We start from the raw sequence: 20,680 nt of genomic DNA on the forward strand, positions 1-20,680 counted from the left end.
GAAAGCGATTGCATCTCCCAGAATGCTCTCGGGAGACCAATCAGAAGGATGAAGGTACCCCGTAGAATACCCGATGGGTCACGAAGGACCTATCCTGATAAGCAACGTATCCGCCTCACTTCACAACGACATGCGCCTCGGCCAATCCCTCTCGAAATCTCCCGGCGGAGGGGCGGCGCTGCCGAAGAGCGGCAGCCCACGCGGCCTATCAGCACCAGCCCCGCCTTCCGTGCCTGACAGGGGCGGTCTCTCCGCACACCGGCTCCTTAGTCTTGAGCCTTTCCCGAGGCCGCCGCCATGGCGCTGAGCGGGGCCTGGTGGAGCCGGGCCGTGGCGCGGGCGAGAGGGGCCGGCGGTCTGTTGAGGGGAGAGGCCTGGCCGTGGAAAGGGAGGGCGGCGAGGCCCAGCTCTGGGCGGGGCCCGGGACCTCCCGTCGTCTCGGAGCTGGACAAGGCAGACGCTTGGCTCCTCAGGAAAGCTCACGAGACCGGTGAGGGAAGGGCGGCGGGAGGGGGAGGGGGCTGAGGCGCGCGCAGGGAGAGGGGCCTGCGGAAGGCCGACGTGGGCGGGGCTTCTGAAGGGGCGGGGCTTAATGTCTGTTGCAGGAAGTAGACAGATAAGACATTCCAGGGCGGGAACAGGAAGGCTTAATGTGGGCCAAGGATCACCTCTTAGGAGCATGCTTTTAAAAATAACTCCTTATTTTAGATATTTTACATTGCATGTTTAACTTTAATATCCCCCAACAATATTATATGTGTATATATATGCTATTAGGCAGTACCTTTATCAATGTGCAAGGTTAAGAGTTCGGCAGAGCTCTTCATCAGGGTAGGTCAGGTATAGGCAAACTCCGGCCCTCCAGATGTTTGGGACTACAGTTCCCATCATCCCTGACTACCGGTCCTGTTAGCTAGGGATGATGGGAATTGTAGTCCCAAACATCTGGAGGGCCAGAGTTTGCCTATGCCTGGGGTAGGTGGTGCACAATGCAGAGTTGAAAGGGATCAGAAACACCCGCCTCCCTGTAGAAACAATTCTGTACTAACAGCAGTTTCCAAACTGCTGGTTGGAAGGTAGTCTTCAGAAGGTAGCCCCACAAACAGCACATTACGGTGGTACCTTGGGTTACATATGCTTCAGGTTACAGACTCCGCTAACCCAGAAATAGTACCTCGGGTTAAGAACTTTGCTTCAGGATGAGAACAGAAATCGTGCGGCGGTGGTGCGGCAGCAGCAGCAGGAGGCCCCATTAGCTAAAGTGGTGCTTCAGGTTAAGAACAGTTTCAGGTTAAGAACGGACCTCCGGAACGAATCAAGTACTTAACCCGAGGTACCACTGTACACTGGACGCTGAGTCAGAAGATGCAAGGCTGCAGGCTAGATCAGGTATCAACCTATAAGCAGGATTCTAGGAAGCAGCAGCAATGGCTAATCCCCACTTTTGAAAACATTAAGCTTTGTTGTTACCTCAGTCTGTCTTGGGCCAGGTGTGGGGTACCTGTGGCCCTTCAAATGTTCCACAGCCAGCATGGACAGTGGTCAGCGCCTGATGGGAGTTGTAGTTGGAACATCTGGAGGTGTGCATTATCTTCTTTAGTCAGACATCATTTGTGAAGAGAAACAGAGCTAGCTTTATATCAGCAGAGCTCGTGACTGATTTTATGTACAGTACTAGGCAAAACAGTCAATTGAAGCGTTGCCTGTTGATTTTAACTAAATATTAAAGATCCTCGTATGTGGAACATGATTTAGAACAGAGATTGTAGGACTGTAACTCCCACCAACCCTTACCATTTCAGTTTATAGGAAGTGCCTTTTCCTGGATTAGACCATTGGCTGTTCTAGCTATGAATGGTCAGTTTTCTTGAATGGAACCTTCTCACGAAGGGATCTCTGCACCATCTGCTTCTTCACCCTTTTAACTGTAGGTGTCAGGACTTAACCAGGGGCCTTCCACTGGCACCTGTGGTTTGTTTCTTTGCCTGCCCCCTAGCTAAGACTTCATTACAGTATTGTTCAGGGTCTTTAAGTACTTTTATCATTATGCTGTTTCTAGCTACTGCTTCAGATTTTGTTGATGCTGGGACCTGGGTGGTGCTGTGGGTTAAACCACAGAGCCTAGGACTTGCCAATCAGAAGGTCGGCGGTTCGAATCCCCACGACGGGGTGAGCTCCCGTTACTCGGTCCCTGCTCCTGCCAACCTAGCAGTTTGAAAGCACGTTGAAGTGCAAGTAGATAAATAGGTACTGCTCCGGCGGGAAGGTAAACGCCGTTTCCGTGCGCTGCTCTGCTTCGCCAGAAGCGGCTTAGTCATGCTGGCCACATGACCCGGAAGCTGTACGCCGGCTCCCTGGGCCAATAAAGCGAGATGAGCGCCGCAACCCCAGAGTCGGTCACGACTGGACCTAATGGTCAGGGGTACCTTTATCTTTAATCTTGCATTCTTTCATGTATTTAAGATGTTTATATGCCACTTTGCAGCCAGACCTTTCAGAGTGGTTTAAGTAATAGTCTAACATACCAATAAAAATTCTATAATAAAACCAATTCACTTCAAGAGAATAATGTTCAATATGATTCTTGAGTGGTGATGGTTGCTGTTGTAGAGGAAACACCCAAACTGGACTACTGCTCGGTGTTTGGCAGCTCATTGGGCTCTTCTCTCTTCCCCACTTTTCTTTTGTTGTAAACCACCCTGGCATTGTTGGAATCAAGGGGTGGCATATATGGAATAGGAACAAACAAATCCTTCCTATGAAACGTGAATGCTTATTAAATCACCATGGCTGTTTCCACTGCCTTTCAACCCACCTTGCTCCCACAGTTGCTTGCAGTTGGGAGTTGCCCACCGAACTGCCTGCTCCTCCCTCCCTTTTCCCTCTCAGTGGGCAGAGAGGGAGGAGCCAGGCAAGCTGTGGCACAATGGTCTCAAGTCATCCTTACAAACAGTATCACGAAGAATAACATAAAAACCAACTAAAACATTAACAGCTAAGAACATTTAAAGATACTCAGAACTGAAACAACAGCAGCACTTTTCTATCTGTTTTTGAGTGTTCAGAACGCTTCACGAATACAGTGGTACCTTGGTTCCTGAACGGCTTGGCTCCCAAACAAGTCGGCTCCCGAATGCCGCAAACCTGGAATTATGTGTTCTGGTTTGTGAAACGTTTTTTGGAAGCTGAATGTCCATTTCGGCTGTCGGCATTGTTTCCGGGCCAATCAGAAGCCGCACCTTGGTTTGCGAACGTTTTGGAAGTCGAACGGACTTCCAGAACAGATTGAGTTTGGGAACCAAGGTATCACTGTATTGTCTTAGTTAATCCTTGTAACAACCAGTTCTGTAAAGTAATGTGACAGTTATGTTTATTAACAGTAGCACTGGACTATCATATTTTACAGGCTTACCTTAGAGTATGTCTCAGTGGGGCTTAATTCTGAGTAGATATGTGTAGGGTGTGCTATTAGCATTCTTAATATGTATTGATTTAATCTGATAGAAACCATGTCTGCTTAAACACAGAGGAGACGGTTCTTATTCCCTTCCTCCTTTCTCACCAGGGTTCCTCTCCTGGTTTCGGAATGGCTTGCTGGCTACTGGTGTTGGAGTGATTTCTTACGTTCAGAGTGACATGGGGCGCGAAGCAGCTTATGGTAGGTAACAAGCAAGTCGATACTCAGGGTGGAGTGACAGGATATTGGCAGATCTTAGTTTGCTGCCATAGGTAAAGGAATCATTCCATCAAAATGTTGTTGGCATCATTCTTCTAAGAGGATAACAATCATAGAAGGGGTTACCTGTGTCAACAGGCCAACACCCTTTCCTTAGGGAGAAGTGAGAAGCCACAAAGTCAGCTTACATGGCTCTGATTCATTTATCCTTTGGATCAGAAACTTGCATCGTGGGTTCATACAGGCCATACAATTGCCTCATCTGCAGTGTGCAGTGATGTGGAGCGGAAAAAATGTTGATTCATAGGATGGTTAGTAACAACAAACGGATGCCCACTGTAACCACAGTATTAGGCAAGCTTGACGGTTTTGAACGCTTTTAGCCTTGCTTACTAAATACAGGTGATATATGCTAAATTACATCACTCTCCAGTCAAGGGTATCGGAAAATCTCCCCAATTTGCGCAGGACACTTTTCCAATTCAATTCAATTTTTAAACATCATTAGCAGCGTTCGAAATTAGCCAGGCACATTTTATGACTAGCGTGGGTCCGTTTGGGACCACGTGGCGATTTGTGGGTGCCAAGTTGGCCACTGAGGAAAGCAAAATGTCATGGAGAGAAGGATCTGAAATATTTCCCTTGTAGCTTGATTTCATTTTATTCTGCGTTGTTTTATTTGATGTTTTAATGTGTTGCAAACTGCTTGGAGATTTGTTCTTTAAAATATAAAGCAGTATAAGAATCAGAATAAGAATAATATCATTATACCATGGAGTGGGGGGCGGGGAGACATAACCTCGATATTATGGTGACCGCAGCCCAGGTTTAAAGTGCCATTTGGCTATTAGATTATATATCTGAGTTTCTAACACTGATCACTGGTAATATGAGAATAAATTACAGGCTTGCCTTTCAGGGCCGTGGTAAGGATAATTAACACTAAGGGTGGGTCCTCATGGGTCATTTTCTGAGACTTGGTCAAGGTCTTCCAATATAGCTGATGAAATAGAAGGTGCCTAGCCTCTGGTCTTCTGCCCCTCTGCTCTTCAGAGGAAGGATGCAACCACAAGCGGTATAGTTTGCACACGTAGCAGGAGAGGAGGCCTGGGTGATATATTGATATACAGTGGTACCTCGGGTTAAGAACTTAATTCGTTTTAGAATCATAGAATCATAGAGTTGGAAGAGACCACAAGGGCCATCGAGTCCAACCCCCTGCCAAGCAGGAAACACCATCAGAGCACTCCTGACATATGGTTGTCAAGCCTCTGCTTAAAGACCTCCAAAGGAGGAGACTCCACCACACTCCTTGGCAACAAATTCCACTGTCGAACAGCTCTTACTGTCAGGAAGTTCTTCCTAATGTTTAGGTGGAATCTTCTTTCTTGTAGTTTGCATCCATTGCTCCGTGTCCGCTTCTCTGGAGCAGCAGAAAACAACCTTTCTCCCTCCTCTAGGTGACATCCTTTTATATATTTGAACATGGCTATCATATCACCCCTTAACCTCCTCTTCTCCAGGCTAAACATGCCCAGCTCCCTTAGCCGTTCCTCATAAGGCATCGTTTCCAGGCCTTTGACCATTTTGGTTGCCCTCCTCTGGACACGTTCCAGTTTGTCAGTGTCCTTCTTGAACTGTGGTGCCCAGAACTGGACACAGTACTCCAGGTGAGGTCTGACCAGAGCAGAATACAGTGGCACTATTACTTCCCTTGATCTAGATGCTATACTCCTATTGATGCAGCCCAGCATTACATTGGCTTTTTTAGCTGCCGCGTCACACTGTTGGCTCATGTCAAGTTTGTGGTCAACCAAGACTCCTAGATCCTTTTCACATGTACTGCTCTCAAGCCAGGTGTCACCCATCTTGTATTTGTGCCTCTCATTTTTTTTGCCCAGTTCTCTAATCTGTCAAGGTCGTTTTGAAGTGTGATCCTGTCCTCTGGGGTGTTAGCCACCCCTCCCAGTTTGGTGCCATCTGCAAATTTGATCAGGATGTTTTGATCTGCAAATTTGATCAGGATGTTTTGGAGGTCTGTTCTTAACCTGAAACTGTTCTTAACCTGAAGCACCACTTTAGCTAATGGGGCCTCCTGCTGCTGCTGCTGCTGCTGCTGCCGCGCTGCCGGAGCACGATTTCTGTTCTCATCCTGAAGCAAGGTTCTTAACCCGAGGTACTATTTCTGGGTTAGCGGAGTCTGTAGCCTGAAGCGTATGTAACCCGAGGTACCACTGTATTGCCCGGGACCAGTATATGGGGGCAGGCAGCAATGATAGCTTCACTCAGCGGTATATTCCTGGTGAAACTATCACTGTTCTTGAGTCCCTTTGCCCCCAGTGTGCTGAGGGAGAAACAAACTAGCTGGGAGCTAGAGGCAGAAGCTGTGGCAGTTTCACCAGCAATATACCGCTGGTGAAAGCACCATCGCACTCTGCCCCGACATAGGGAGAATCAAGCTGAATCGGTGGGGTGCCGTTTCAGCTTGTTCCTTCCTCCGCTTCTTTAATCTGCATGGCTGAGGAGCGTGCTGCTGTCAAGCAATTTTACGGAGGCCCCCCCACCCCACCCGCCGCAGTCCCCGAGGCACTGGGTGAAAGCGCCTCAGCTCCCACAACGAGAGCTGCAGCAGTTTCCCCTGGCATCTTGCTGGCTGGGGCCAACACAGCTTTTTTCAACATCGCGGTATATCGCCAATGCCGACACACCGCAGCTGTAACTCTGGAGCTCAGGAAGTGGACACTAGCATCACAGCCTGTTTTGCCCGTTTGCAAAGCAGACCTGTTTATTTGCCCTGCTGCAGGTGGGGAGTCAAAATGGCTTTAAAAGTGACTGGATTGAGAAGACTTTGCAAACCGGAAAAGAGCGGGCTGTCCTTCTAGGGCTGTTGCCGTGTAGCAAATGACTTAGGGAGAGCTGTGTTGTCCGAGGGGAAACCTACTTGAGATGCACCTTGTGCCACATTTGTCTGTAGACACTGTACTGTCTACGACTGGGGTAGACATTTGGAAGAGCTAATTGATGGTTAGAGCCAGAAAGAGCTTCTCTGAATAAGTGAGTCAAAAGACAAGAGGAACCTTAATAAGTCTCAGTTGACATTTCAGACACTAATAGCTCTTGTGATGTCATCTTCTGTAAACGGCACTCAGAAGAGCAAACGATTCTACAGCCTTGAAAGTCAGACAGGGACTGTTTCAGCGACCTTGGACAGTTTGCTTGTTCCTAGGAAAAAGATGGGTGGGGAGAAGTAGCCGGCTTTAAAAGCTCAAGGCCAGCAGCGGCAGATAGAGGCTGAGGATCCACTGAGTTGCAGGTGTATTCCCTTTGCCCACCTGGAATGCCCAGGAAGGGGTAGCAGGTGTGCAGAGAGGAAGGTAGCAGAAGCAGAGGGTTTGTTCTTTGAAATGGGCGGCTTGAACTCTTTAAGCCTGAATAAAACGGAAAGTCGAAATTGATGTGCCCAGAAGTCTGTGAAAAAAAGCAGGGAAGGAGACAAGAGGAGGCAGGGTTTGACTGTATCCGGACTGGGGAACCTGTTGCCCTTCCAACATTTCTTCCTGGACTACGACTATAACAGTTGACAATTGATGATGATGATAATAATTTATTATTTATACCCCGCCCATTTGTTTGAGTTTCCCCAGCCACTCTGGGCGGCTCCCAATTGAGTGTTAAAAACAATACAACATTAAATATTAAAAACTTTCCTAAACAGAGCTGCCTCCAGATGTCTTTTAAAGATAAGATAGCTGCTTATTTCCTTGACATCTGGTGGGAGGGCGTTCCACAGGGCAGGCGCCACTACCAAGAAGGCCCTCTGTCTGGTTCCCTCACTTCTCGTAATCAGAGAAATGCCAGAAGGCCCTCTGCGCTGGATCTCAGTGTCCAGGGCTGAACGATGGGGGTGGAGACGCTCCTTCAGGTATACTGGGCCGAGGCCGTTTAGGGCTTTAAAGGTCAACACCAACACTTTGAATTGTGCTCGGAAATGTACTGGGAGCCAATGCAGATCTCTCAGGACCGGTGTTATGTGGTCCCAGTGGCCACTCCCAGTCACCACACTACCTGATGAGGGCTGGAGCCCAACAACTTCAGGTCACAAGTTTCCCTACTCTGAATAGCATTTTTGCTTGCTTATAAGAAATCTACATTACCCTTTGTGAGATGCTGGCCCCCTGGCCTTCTGCTCCCTAAGCACCAGGCTGTGCCAGGTGCTTCTCTGTCCTCTTCGCTCCATTTTTGTATGTCCACCTACCCAACAGGGTAACAATATCTCAATTCTTTCTCCATTTACTTGCCCCCCCCAGCACACCATCACTTGCAGTCAGGCCAGCACTTAAGGCTGATGCTGCAAAGAGTAGCACTTGTTCCTTTCCCCAGAGGCTAGGGCTCCAGAACATACACTTGGCCCCTTAAAGTGGTTCTCCCTCCCTCGCCCCTCCTTCCCCATTTTAAAGGAAATTCAGCACGCTGATAATTATGCAGATTGCAGTGACCTATGAGCTTGCATAATTCCGCCATCTTCCAAATGCAAATAGCTTTTCGTAAAAACAAGCCATAGTTCTGCGGATAAGCTGCATTTTGTTAATTGGCTTTTCTCCAGATACCGGGTTTCTTTACAGTATCCTCACCTCTTTCACCTCAGTGCAGTCAGGAGCGGGAGGTTGCTGGATGGACTCTGTGAGAAGGCAAGAAGAGTAGTCTCAGACTGTCATGTGTCCAGCACAGTGAAACTATGGACAAGTTTGTTTTAATGTACCCTCCTCCATATGCAATGCAGAAGCGAGGCGCGCAAGTAGAAAACCAGTTTTAGGTATAGCATCCTCTTGAATTGCACCAGCTTTGGTAAAGATCCCACTCTTTCACAGACACTATATATGTGTGTAGTGGATGGGAGAGAGAGTAGCAGTTAGACACAAAGTCAATATTGTTGGGATATTGAGGGCTGCCTGAAAAAGATTTAGTCACTGCTGACTCTTAAATCTGTCAACTGGTTCCAAAACAGTGTTTCTCATTTATGCCACAGTGGGGCAGTGGATCCTCATACTTGAAACTGAGCTACAATTGTTTTGTTGGTGTTCCTGGTTTATAAACGGCATTTGTGGTTTTGAGAAATGACAATAGTTGTACAGGTATGAAGGGGTGGTGGTGAGGAATAATTCTGGGCAAGCTTTTATCTTTGAGGAACCAGTGGAGTAGGCATGTTTTGTTTTTTTGGGTTCATCATGCTGGAAATAGGATATTACCTCTGCAAGACAGTGTGCATGTCAAACATTCCAACTGAATCCCTCTCACCTCCCCAGGCTTTTCACACCATATTCCCGGTCCCAGTGGGATCTTGCCCTCCACCACTACAGCAGGAGACTTGGGAGTGGGTCTCCTTGTGTATCAAATAACCTCCAGATTTGAGGAACAGATTAAATACTTAATTTTCTGAGCCTATGCCACTTCAGGTGAATACGGAAACTCAGTAGAGATCGGTAACCATATTAATTTAGAGACAGGAGGTAGGCAAGATTAACAGGGACCTATGCAGGCTTTAGAGTCATGTAGAACTTTTCATCAATGGTTTGTTTTTTCAGCCCATGAAGAGCTTGTCTTGTCTTGAAGGCATGTGTGCTCCTAGCTCAAACTTAGTTGGTCTAATAAAATTTCATGTTACTTTTTAATGTCAGTTTGAAGGTCTGAATGTATAAAGAATACAGTGGTAACCTCAGGTTACAGACGCTTCGGGTTACAGACTCCGCTAACAGTACCTTGGGTTAAGAACTTTACCTCAGGATGAGAACAGAAATGGCGCGGCGGCAGCAGGAGGCCCCATTAGCTAAAGTGGTACCTCAGGTTAAGAAGAGTTTCAGGTCATGGACCTCCTGAACGAATTAAGTTCTTAACCCGAGGTACCACTGTACATAAGAATTAATAAGGGATTTCTCCCCTCCAGTATAAGCCCATCCAGACACGCATAGGGTTTTTTTTGTTTTGTTTTAGTAGAAGGCTGTTGAGTTGTATAGGCAGGCATATTCCCTGCTTAGTACTGCCCAATGCTGACTTTTGTATCTCCTTGCAGGTTTCTTCATCCTGGGTGGAATCTGCGTCTCGTACGGCAGCGCCTCCTACCTCGTCAGCCTCTTCCTCCTCCGTCGCACCATGATGCTGTCCTTTTCCACGGCTCTCCTCAACTGTGCTGCAGTCACCACTGTGGCACTGTTCTGGCTGTGCGCCATCTCCCTCTACATTGGGCGCTTGGAGGTGGAGATCATCCAGGACGACCCCAACGACAAGTGCCAGGACAAGAAGAAGGAGGACGGGAAGTCGGATAAGTGAAGGCCCAGTTGGCTTGTGCAGACACGCAATTGTATTCTGTGGACTGCAGCTTTTAAGGCCACTCCACCCGGCATGTTTGAATCCTTCTGCCTTTTGGGCCGAAGGGCAAGGAGAGGCGGCTTCCTTGCAAACAAGAGACAAGCGGATGTGTTGGCTGCTTTGTATTTATTTCAGGTTTTCCAGATGGGCTCTGGGAAAGTGACAGTAGCAAAAATCAGGTCACCGGCAACGACAAAGAAGGGAATTGTTCAAAGGACACTCTGCTGAGCCAGCAGCACGCACTCTTGCTGAACTGGGATCTCTGGCACGTAAGCATTCTGTTGAAGTTGGTCTTGCACTGCTCTGCCCCCCGCCCCCCGCTTCAACCAGTTAATTGATATGCTAGCTGATATTGATCAGCTGAAGATATTGTAAGAAATGCCCTGCTCTCTTGGCATCTCCTGTAAAGCCTGGCCCTGCTTTCCCAGTGTTGCTTATGCTCCCCAATCCTCCTGCTCCTCACATATCAGGTGTATCTCTTCTGCCACTGGCTCATGCCTTCTTTGCTCCACCTGTCCAAATCAGTTGACATTTGTATTAAAGACACCAAAACCAAATCTCCTACTTTTTTTTCTAAACCTGGTGACAAAAAAACTGCTCACGCTCTTTCCTCTGATAGCAGCCGGGCACGCAACTCTTGGTTTTAGCTGGGCAGACTAACTTCTACCCTGTTTTCCCGAAAGTAAGACATCCCCTGAAAATAAGACCTACTTCCAGTTTTGCCTCTCGCTGTAATACAAGGCATCCCCCCAAAATAAGACCTCCCCGATAATAAGGCCTCCCTCGAACATAAGGCCTCCCCGGAATATAAGGCTTCGTCACTGCTAGGTGGGCAGGAGCTGGGACCGAACGACGGGAGCTCACCCCGCCGCGGGGATTCGAACCGCCGACCTTGCGATCAGCAAGTCCTAGGTGCTGAGGTTTTACCCACAGCGCCACCCGTGTCCCTCAGGCAGTGTGAGGTCTCTTTAAATCAGAGAGCCTGCGCCGCCGCCAGGACAAGCTGCCACCTGCTGCTGCTCGCTCTGCCCTGATGGGGTCTGGCTGACTCACAATTAGACAATAAATGTGTACCGTATTCTTCTTAATGGAAAAATAAGACATCCCCTGAAAATAAGACCTAGCGCATCTTTGGGAGCAAAAATTAATATAAGACACTGTCTTATTTTCGGGAAAACAGGGTACGTACAAAAGCGATTTCATCGATTCTGCCAGCTGGCACCTAAGGCCATCTTCTCCCTTCGTAGCTTCCCACACTTTCCACATCAAGGTGTGAGGGTGGTTCTTGAGATAAGGTGGGACCCTCGAGGCATGGAACCCAGAAGTCCCCTTGCATCCCTGCTATAAAGGTTGGCACAATCCTACTCTTCGCTCACTACTCCAGTGAAGCTGCCAGGGCCCACCACCACCACGAATGCCTGCCCTAGCCTCTCCCCACAATGCCTGGCAGCTGCGTCTACAAGCCACCAGTTAACATTTCCCAGCATCTCCTGGAGAGGCACTACATTGAGCATTCTGGAGCACAGAGAGAAGCTAGAACTACCCCCAAGCCTCGCTTGGAACACTGCTCCTAGCAATGTTTCTACCAGAAGTGCCAATAGGGCACCCACAAACCCAAGAGGCAGCTCTGGGTAGAGCTGTCTGTGTGTTTGCAGGCCTTCCCCTGTTGAACCTCACTTGAGCTGTGTTGCTCCTACGGGCAGGGGCTTTGTCATGCACTTATAATAGGGAAGATGAGAGCTCTTCCCTCCAGACGTGGATGCACAGCATGCAGCTGACGTAGATGGGAAGGGCTGTGATTTGACTTCATTCCCCCACTGGGTACATAAGAAAAACCATGTTGGATCAAGCCAAAGGCCCATCTAGTCTACAGCCTGCTCTCCCTGGGGACAACCAGATACCAGTGGAAAATGAAGCAGTCCTGAGCACAACAGCACTTCCCCCATTTGTGTGTCCCAGCAACTCTGAAGCGCCCTGCCTCCAACAACAGAGTCCTCGGTGAATTGCTAAAAAGTCTCTTTTAAAGCCATCCAGGTAGGTGGCTGTCACTACCTCTGGGGGAACTGCTTTCACAGTTTATGTGCTGTGTGAATAAGTCCTTTCTTGAATCTTCCAACATTCAACTTCACCAGATGGCCCCAACTCCTACTATTATGTGGGAGGAAAATTTCTTACCTATCCAGCTCTGTCACGTTTCACCTTATACACGTACGTGACCCTGTGCCCAGTAGCTCTTGTCCTATTTGAATGTTTGAGCTGGCAATGAGGAAGGCAGTCACTTTTCTCGACGGTATTGAGGCCCTTCCTTGTGCTTTAGCAGCGCCAAATTTCCTTTCGTTTCAGGTAATTGCTCACAATTTGCCAAGGCTGCTTTGAATTTCACACCTGTCCTTGATGGCACTTGGCAACCACTTCTGCTTTTATCGCAGAATCACAGAACTGTAAAATTGGAAGGGATCACGAGAGTCATCTAGTCCAACCCCCCCTGCAATGCAGGAATCTTTTTGCCCAAGGTGGGGCTCGAACATACAACCCTGAGATTAAGAGTCTCGTGCTCTACCGACTGAACTATCCTGTCTTAGCAAATTTGAGAAAACACACGTTGGAATTTTTGATCCAAATAACAAACAAACATTTCAGGGGAGACCAGACTGCAGAGGAATCATGCGTGTTCAGGCTGGTGTGTGCCCTAAAAAATCATCACATTGTTATTCCAAGTACTTTCAAATATGTTTGTATTTCTCTTTGGTGTGTGTGTGGGGGGGGGGGAGATCCTTTTGTTAATTAACTCAAAATGAGGATACACACAGGCATTATTACGACAACATCTTACTGCTCTTAAGCCTGCCAGGAAAAATGGTTGCGCCTACTGAAATCTTTTTAGGCAGGAACAGAGTCCCATTTATTTTCATTTTCTCTGAAACCCCAGATCGCCAAAAGAAGCAGCAAAATGTCAAGAACAAGTGAACAGTGGAAACTACATTCATCTATCCAACGAGAACCGTAGGTTAATAAAAGAAAAAAACGCGCGCACACACACACAGATCTTTAGCGATGAGTTACACAGAAAAATACCACATCATCCAAGTGCTACTGTCTCGCTGTGGGTTTCCCCCCACCCACCCTTTCCCACCAAACTGTACAAGTAGTCTTTATTCTGAATAAGTGCTAAAAGTTATGGCGTAACATTTTTTTTAACCTTTTTAAGTGCTGTCATCACATACGATGACGACCTACCTGTTTCCATCCCTTTTCTGGCTTGCATTTTGGGCTCTGGATGGAAAAGGTCCTTTTCATGTCCCAAGGGGTCTCGATGGTGGAAGCTTTTTTCTACTGAGTACAGGACCAAAGCAACAGCTGTGTTTGCACAGTGATGAGAGGAACAAGCAACCTTGCAGGATTGGACCATCAAAGAGGTGCACCTTGTCCACCATTTCCCCCCATCTCCCAACAGTGGCCAGGCAGAACCTCCTAGGAACGGCGTGGTGGTGATGGTTCTCCCAATCTACCCCACCCCAAATCTATCACTCTGGTAGGCTGCCTCTGCACACAGAATTTCCATTTTGCTACAACAGCCACTGGTAGACAAATGGGCGGATGAGAAGTCTTAACACCTGGTAAGTAGAAGAGCAGAATCAACACCCTGTTAGCTGTTTAGAACTGTCCATGCTCAATTATTGGTTCATCCACACTGCATCTTCCTTCACTTTCAGAAGCTGTAACCACCGGGAAATTAGCCGTCACCTTTTGGCACCCACATTTCACTAAAGACTGTTAAGCTAGTGGCAGAACCCTTGCCAACAGGGCAGTTAAGACAGCTTTAGTAATCACTTTCCCCCTTGATCTGAGCACACAGAAAACATATAAGCTATTAATCCATTATTTGCAGAAGGGGGAAGCGTGACGAAGGTGAGGCTATATGAGATAAGGGGAGTGCCCAAAGGGTTGATTCACTCAGATATACTTGCCACACCTGGATTTCTTGTTTATAATTCGGAGCCGGACTTTTGAGCAATTGCTGTGCTGTAAGGGATAGTGCAGTGTGGACAGAACAGAAGCAAAAGTGGTAACACTGCTGTAATCACATTGGGGGATTGAGTCGGGTGTGGTGGCACCCTGCTCTTCATGTGCAGGTTTCTTCGAGTTACACTCGCCTTGGCTAGCAGGCAGATGGTCCTCTCAACAGAAAAACCTGCAGGGCCTAATTATAACCCCCATACATACAAAAAAAGCCCACCCCAAAGTCCCCAGCAAACATGGTGGAGGAAGGAAGTCAACTTGTAGCAGCAGGAAGACAGACAAGAACGAATGTAGGATACCTCTATTCATCTTTCCCAGGAAAGTTGCACCGACTTTGCCCTGGGTTAAACTCCCAAACTCCGCATTTGCACTGGGCTAACTCCTGAATTCGTTCCGCAACCAGAACAGCAGTTTCAAACAGCCGCATCTGGGTGGCCAGGCAAGGAGCAAGAGTGGAACACAAGACTGCTGAGGAGATGGTCACACTACTAATTTGCCAGAGGTTTAGAAAGGGGTGCTATGAAAAGATGAGACACGCAGGGATTGGTTAGAGAACAAAGATTTCTTCCCCCGGCGGCAGGGAAGTTGGCACTGAGCTTTCCTCTAAAAGGGGCACGCAGGACCTTTTACTGATGGCACAGTTTGGCCACGTACTCAGTCCTCCTTGCGTTCCAGAGCCGAGGCACCGTGGACCCCGCTACCGGCCATCGAGAAGGGCAGCGTGGAAAACAAGGAGTCCGTCGCGGCAAAGGCTCCCCCTGAAATCTGGGCCAAGCCGGCCGAGTTCCCAAAGGGCGCGACCATGTTCAACCGCTGCAGGTGGTGGTACATAAGTTCCCGGGGCGTCTTGGCCTCGGCGCCGCCGATGTCCATGAGGTTGATGGGGTGGGAAGGCGGCAGCACGTTGCTTTGCATGCCGAGCGTCATGTCGGCAGGGGCGTACCGGATGGTGCTGGTGGCGTAAAGGCCCTGCGAGCCGGACGTGCTGGCATGCGGGCCGCCCAGCTGGTGCACCAGCGGCACAACCACGTTGCCCGCGTGGAACCGCTGCAGCACCTCCATGTCGGCAGGGTAGAGGAGCGGCGTGAAGGGCGTGGACGTGGCCCTCTCCTCGCACGGGGAGCCCGAGAGCGGGGGCGAGAGAGTGTCCGCCGAAGAGGAGGCTGCCGGGACGGTCCGGGGAGAGGTGCCGAAAGGCCCTTTGGGGGCGCTGCTCTCCATCTCGGGCGGGGTGAGCACAGAGTCCGGGATGGAGACGTACAGGTGAGAAGAGGCCGGCCGCAGAGAGGGCTTCTCTAAGCTAAGTGCTTTGTTCACAGTGTAAGGGCTGCCCTTGTGGGCGGCAGGACAGGTCCAGGGGGCTCCCTTGGCCCCGGGGGGCTGCTCAGATTTAATGCTAAGTGCTGGGGCGGCTTTCAGAACGGAGCTCTTCTGAGTCTGGATGACGGAGGCAAACTCCGGGCGGCCGGGCCCTGCGCTCCTCCGCCCCCCGGCCTTGCAGCCGTTGGCTTTCCTCGCCAGGGGCGCCCTCTGCCGTGGGAGGAGGCCCAGCTCCGATTCGCTGCCGCTGTCCGACTCCTCGGAGCTGGCTTCCTTTGCCTCCCGCGAGGGGCTCTCTGGCGGGAACTCCAGCTTGATGCGCTTGCTGGGCGGTCCCTCGGTGTCGCTCCCGGCGCCTCCGTCTGACAGCTCCTCCTCCCGGTAGCTCGTTTCCGGGCCGCTGGAATCGGTCTCTGCCAGGCGGCATCGGGCACCGGCCTCCGCCGCACTCTGGGGGTAGCCCTCGGCTAGGGAGCCGAGTTTGCTGGGGGAGTAAAGCTTCCTTCCTTGGCTGCTCTCTTTGGCAAGGCTGCTCTCTGAAAGGGAAATCAGGTGGGGAGAGAGGAGGGGGGGAAATCAGCTGAGCGAGGCAGCAGGGAGCTAAGCATCTTCCCACGGCCAGGAGTTGGGCAGATTTATTTTGCCAAGCAACATTTCTATCCGCAGAAGACCTGGGGGAGAGTTTAGACCTCGCTTCAGAGCAGCTTCCTGCCAGCAGCGCAGCTGATAATCACCACCACAGGGCAAAGCTACTCCGGAAAGCCTTGAAGTGGATTTGGGCACAGCAGGAACTCAAAAGCCAGCATGGCAGAATTTCCGCCTTGGAGAGGGGGAAAACCTACTCAATAAGGTTGCACATCCTCCCCGTAATTTCATTTATCCCTTCATGTATTTTCAAAGGAACTAAAGGTGGCTAATAATAATAATAAGAAGAAGAAATGCTGCAATCACCATCAAAAATCTTAAGGCCGAGCCCCCACAACAATATACAAAACATCCTCTGAAACTGGGAAGTTAAAGGTGAATCAGCAGAGAGTCTAAACAGCCACGTTTTCACTGGCCACTTATAACAGTGCAGTGTCCACATCTGGGTGGCGTGATGAGCCACCAAGCAGCAGGGTGGATAATCTTTTTCAGCTTGACGGTCACACTGAGCCATGCCTTGGGCTATCTTAAGATCCTAAACCCTTTTAAATATGTTTGTGGGGGGTTATTGGTTTATTTTGTTCTTGTTTTTATTATGCATTTTGTTTTTAAGCTGTAAACCCCCTTGAGACCTACAGATGAAGTATGGAATAATAATAATAATAATAATAATAATAATAATAATAATAATAATACATTGGTACCTCGGGTTACATACGCTTCAGGTTACACACTCTGCTAACCCAGAAATATTACCTCGGGTTAAGAACTTTGCTTCAGGATGAGAACAGAAATCGTGCTCCGGTGGCGCAGCAACAGCAGGAGGCCCCGTTAGCTAAAGTGGTGCTTCAGGTTAAGAACAGTTTCAGGTTAAGTACGGACCTCCGGAACGAATCAAGTACTTAACCCGAGGTACCACTGTACCCTCAAGGGCCACTTTCCAGGGGCCACATACCAGCAGTGGGGAGGGCCAGAGGCAAAAGTGATGAGAAGCAGAATCCATGCAGAGCAAAACCTTTTGCCCAGCAGCAAGAAAGGAAGGGGTTGGGACACACTTGAGACCAACGCACAAGGCAACTGAGGAGCTTTGTTCCATCCCCATTCGGCCTTTGCACGGAGGAGGGCACATAGCAGGGCAGTAAGATTGTGACCTGCAGCGAGACCCGAAGGACCAACCTGAGGTTCCTCGCTCCTGTCTTGAACTGCAGCTTCAACAACAAATCGTGACTTCTGGCTCCATGGTTTGTTTAGGAGAAAACAAACCATGAGGACTAGTTCGGTTACTGCAGTAGGGCATGAATCCTGGTTGGGGTTGCAGCTTGTTTATTATGTACTTAATGTCTTCGTTTTGTTTTTTTAAGTTGTGAACCGCCCTGGGATCTTCGGATGAAAGGCGGCATGCAAATTTAATAAACGAACTAGCAAACCTCCATCAGCTCCAGCCAGCATTAGGGATAATGGGTGTTGCAGTGCGAAACCTCTAAAAGGAGCCCGGTTGGGAAAGGCTCTAATAAGCCAAGACTAGCGATTTGTTGCTGCTCCTTAGGCCAGGCAAGGAGCACAGAGGGAGAATGATTGGGCAGAGTGCAGACTTCTGATGGCTCAGCACCATGGCCAACAAACAGGACCTGAGGCACCCCAACTGGCAGGGCGTGTGCCACAAGGTCAGGACCATAACGGTATAATAATAATAATAATAATAATAATAATAATAATAATATATTATTTATACCCCACCCATCTGGCTGGGTTTCCCCAGTCACTCTGGGCGGCTTCCAACAGAATATTAAAATATAATAACCTTTTAAACATTAAAAGCTTCCCTAAACAGGGCTGCCTTCAGATGTCTTCTAAAAGCCAGGTAGTTGTTTTCCTCTTTGACATCTGGTGGGAGGGCGTTCCACAGGGCAGGTGCCACCACCGAGAAGGCCCTCTGCCTGGTTCCCTGTAACTTGGCTTCTCGCAGTGAGGGAACCGCCAGGAGGCCCTCGGAGCTGGACCTCAGTGTCCGGGCAGAACGATGGGGGTGGAGACGCTCCTTCGGGTATACTGGATTGAGGCCGTTTAGGGCTTTAAAGGTGTGCTTCATGGGGCTGAGGGCTCTCTGGTGTGAGAAGATGACTGGAACACGCAGGGCAGAAACACATAGAAGGAGGCAATCCTTCGGTTCCCCCAGGGTCCCAAGCCCCTGAAAGCTGAAAACAGCACCTTGAATTGGGGCCAGAGAAACAAAACACCACCTGCCTGCAGCAGTTCACCAAGGGGCTGAGAAGAGCGAGGGCAGCCTACACCAGGACTCTCTTTTAAAAAAGCACACTGGTAAATAGCAAAAGCACACTGGTAAATAGCAAATGCACACTGGTAAATAGCGGGAGGCAGTGGAAGACAGGAGTGCCTGGCGTGCTCTGGTCTATAGGGTCACGAAGAGTCAGACACGACTAAACGACTAAACAACAACAACAACAAATAGCAAAAAGGGCCCTTTGATTTTTAAAGGGGAAATAGTAGGTTTGCTATGCTTTATTAGCAGGCAGGAACCTAAGAGCTCTGCTGAAAGAGACAGCCCACACCTCTTTGCCAAAATCTCTTCCGCTAGCAATGCACAGAGCTCGTCTGCTTGGCAAACTAACCTCCCCTCCCTGTCCAAGGCTTCATTTTATTCACCTTTGAATTCTGGCCCCACCTCAGCGGCCTCCGTCTGTCTTGCAGGGATCCCAGGCAGCTGGAATATGTCCAGCACGGTGTTCTTACACTCCGGCTTGCTGGAAAGGGTTAAAAGTGAAACAAGAGAAAAAAGGGAAGGAGAAGATTAAAGAAATGGACATGTGGGGATCGTTCCAAAGCTTCAAGATGTATCTTCATCTTGCCAAGGGAGGCTCGTTCCCCTGGAAGGCACTTTGCGAGGTTCAGAGGTGATGCTGCGGTTTCGGATCTTTTGCCGGGAGATGCCTCGAAGGAGGGTCCGTTTTTCCATTCCGCCCACAACAGCTTGGAGGATCGCCGGAAAGCGGTATAAAGAACTTCAGAGTGGAACACCTCCAGTGGTGGCCGGGATACAGAAGGCAGCAGAGGAGGCCTTTGAAATGGCGCTGGGGACTTTGGCATCGTGAAGGATCGTAGCTGGATCTCGTAAGCGCGGCCGCTTGGTGGCAGCAAGGAAGCCGAGACAGAGAGAGAGAGATCCAGTCTCCCTGCTTAGCAGCCATGTGGCAACGCGGAGAGGCCAGGGATTAAAATAAGCGCCGCAACTCCCTCCTCCCACCCTCTTGCAAACCAGAAGGGGACTGAAGAAAGCCAACTTGAATAAGAGCTGACACATCCAGCCACCTGCAGGCTAGAATCAGCGGAACAGCCGCCGCCACAGCAGAGGGACCATTGGCGCTTCATTGTCCAAGAACAAACAAGGACAGATTGAAATCAAAAACTCTCCCTTGTGGATTTGGTTGCGTGTGTGTTTTTTTTGAAAAAACACCCTACACGCACACATACCAAAAACAGCAGGGTTGGGGGTTTTATTGTCAAGCGAGCAAAGCTGGAACCAGTTCAAGTTAAGAGTCCCTCCCCCCAAAAGCAAGTTATCGTCGCAGGGCAGCCGATGCAATGGAAGGAGGCGATTCGGAACCCTGGCACCGTGCGAAATAAAAAGTGAATATGGCAGTCCAAACGTATCTGGGGCTTGGGCTCTAGGGAGTGAGAGAGAGTTTATGTCTGACACCAGTGCTCACTTTTCCCCATCGACAACCTCTGTGCTGCTATGCTCGCGCTACTCTCAGGCACCATTCCCTGCTCCCAGGGGTCTTTCCAAATGATGCCGCATTGCCATATAATTGAGAAGACAAAATCTGGGGGTCAGCGCCACCTGCTAAGTTCAGCTGCTTTCCTTCCCCAAAACTGCCAAACTGTCCTCCCCGCAACTTACAAATGGTGTGTTCTAGCTCAACACACCGCTTTGCTGTTCCTCGAACACAGAGCCTTCCAGCCCGGGCATTTTTTCCTCCCCTGTCCCGCTTTGCAAAGTGGTGTTGGTTTTGGCGGGGCGGTGGCAGCCGAGAGGGAAGCAAGCAAGTTTGCAGGGAGGCTGCAAGAAAGTTAATTAGCCTCTAATTACAGCACTAATTAACTAAAATACTAATCACCCTTACAAATCATACATTACCATCGGCAATTGCTTGCAGGATTAGCATAATAATGCTTCCCTTTGCTTTATCGGGAGGGAAAGGGGGAAAGTAGTCATTAATAACCATCTGGAGTAGCCATTCACAGATCCCTTTTATCTGTTTGGAAGGGTGGGCAAGCGTGGCAGGCTGGGAAGAGGGAGAAAAAAGACTTCAGCAGAGAATATTTGGTAGTTCTTAAGTAGATTTTAAATGTTGCACCTGGGGCAACAGAGATGGGGGTGGTCTTGATTTGAGGAGTGGCGCTGTGGGTTAAACCACTGAGCCTAGGGCTTGCCGATCAGAAGGTTGGCTATTCGAATCCCCGCGACGGGGTGAGCTCCCGTTGCTCGGTCCCAGCTCTTGCCAACCTAGCAGTTCGAAAGCACACCAGTGCAAGTAGATAAATAGGTACCATTCCGGCGGGAAGGTAAACGGCGTTTCCGTGCGCTGCTCTGGTTCGCCAGAAGTGGCTTAGTCATGCTGGCCACATGACCCAGAA

General features: G+C 49.4%; 2 protein-coding genes across 5 annotated transcripts in view; one reads left to right on the forward strand and one right to left on the reverse strand.

Annotated features, from left to right (window-relative positions):
• Window positions 1–240: 240 nt before the first annotated feature.
• Window positions 241–10,596, forward strand: TMEM160 (transmembrane protein 160). The gene is made up of 3 exons (XM_083456268.1): window positions 241–490; window positions 3,566–3,658; window positions 9,744–10,596. The coding sequence occupies exons 1-3, from the start codon at window positions 298–300 to the stop codon at window positions 9,998–10,000; spliced, it is 543 nt and encodes a 180-aa protein (XP_083312394.1). The 5' UTR covers window positions 241–297; the 3' UTR covers window positions 10,001–10,596.
• A 2,318-nt stretch (window positions 10,597–12,914) lies between these two features.
• NPAS1 (neuronal PAS domain protein 1) overlaps window positions 12,915–20,680 on the reverse strand; it is a 96,206-nt gene continuing 88,440 nt past the window's right edge. For all 4 annotated transcript variants that reach the window (XM_083455016.1, XM_083455017.1, XM_083455018.1 and 1 more), the window contains 2 exons: window positions 18,689–18,786; window positions 12,915–15,915 (listed from right to left, as the gene is read on the reverse strand). In XM_083455016.1, coding sequence (XP_083311142.1) covers window positions 14,714–15,915; window positions 18,689–18,786 — 1,300 coding nt within the window. In that variant the 3' untranslated portion in view covers window positions 12,915–14,713. The remainder of the gene's footprint in view (window positions 15,916–18,688; window positions 18,787–20,680) is intronic.

Source organism: Podarcis tiliguerta (assembly GCF_965153285.1).
Source record: "Podarcis tiliguerta genome assembly, chromosome: 8".
Lineage (NCBI taxonomy): Eukaryota > Metazoa > Chordata > Lepidosauria > Squamata > Lacertidae > Podarcis > Podarcis tiliguerta.

Coding starts and splice junctions, on each gene's coding strand:
- TMEM160 (XM_083456268.1), top strand. CDS start 298: ATGGCGCTGAGCGGGGCCTGGTGGAGCCGGGCCGTGGCGCGGGCGAGA. Junction 491..3,565: donor CAGGAAAGCTCACGAGACCG/GTGAGGGAAGGG, acceptor CTTTCTCACCAG/GGTTCCTCTCCTGGTTTCGG. Junction 3,659..9,743: donor GGGGCGCGAAGCAGCTTATG/GTAGGTAACAAG, acceptor ATCTCCTTGCAG/GTTTCTTCATCCTGGGTGGA.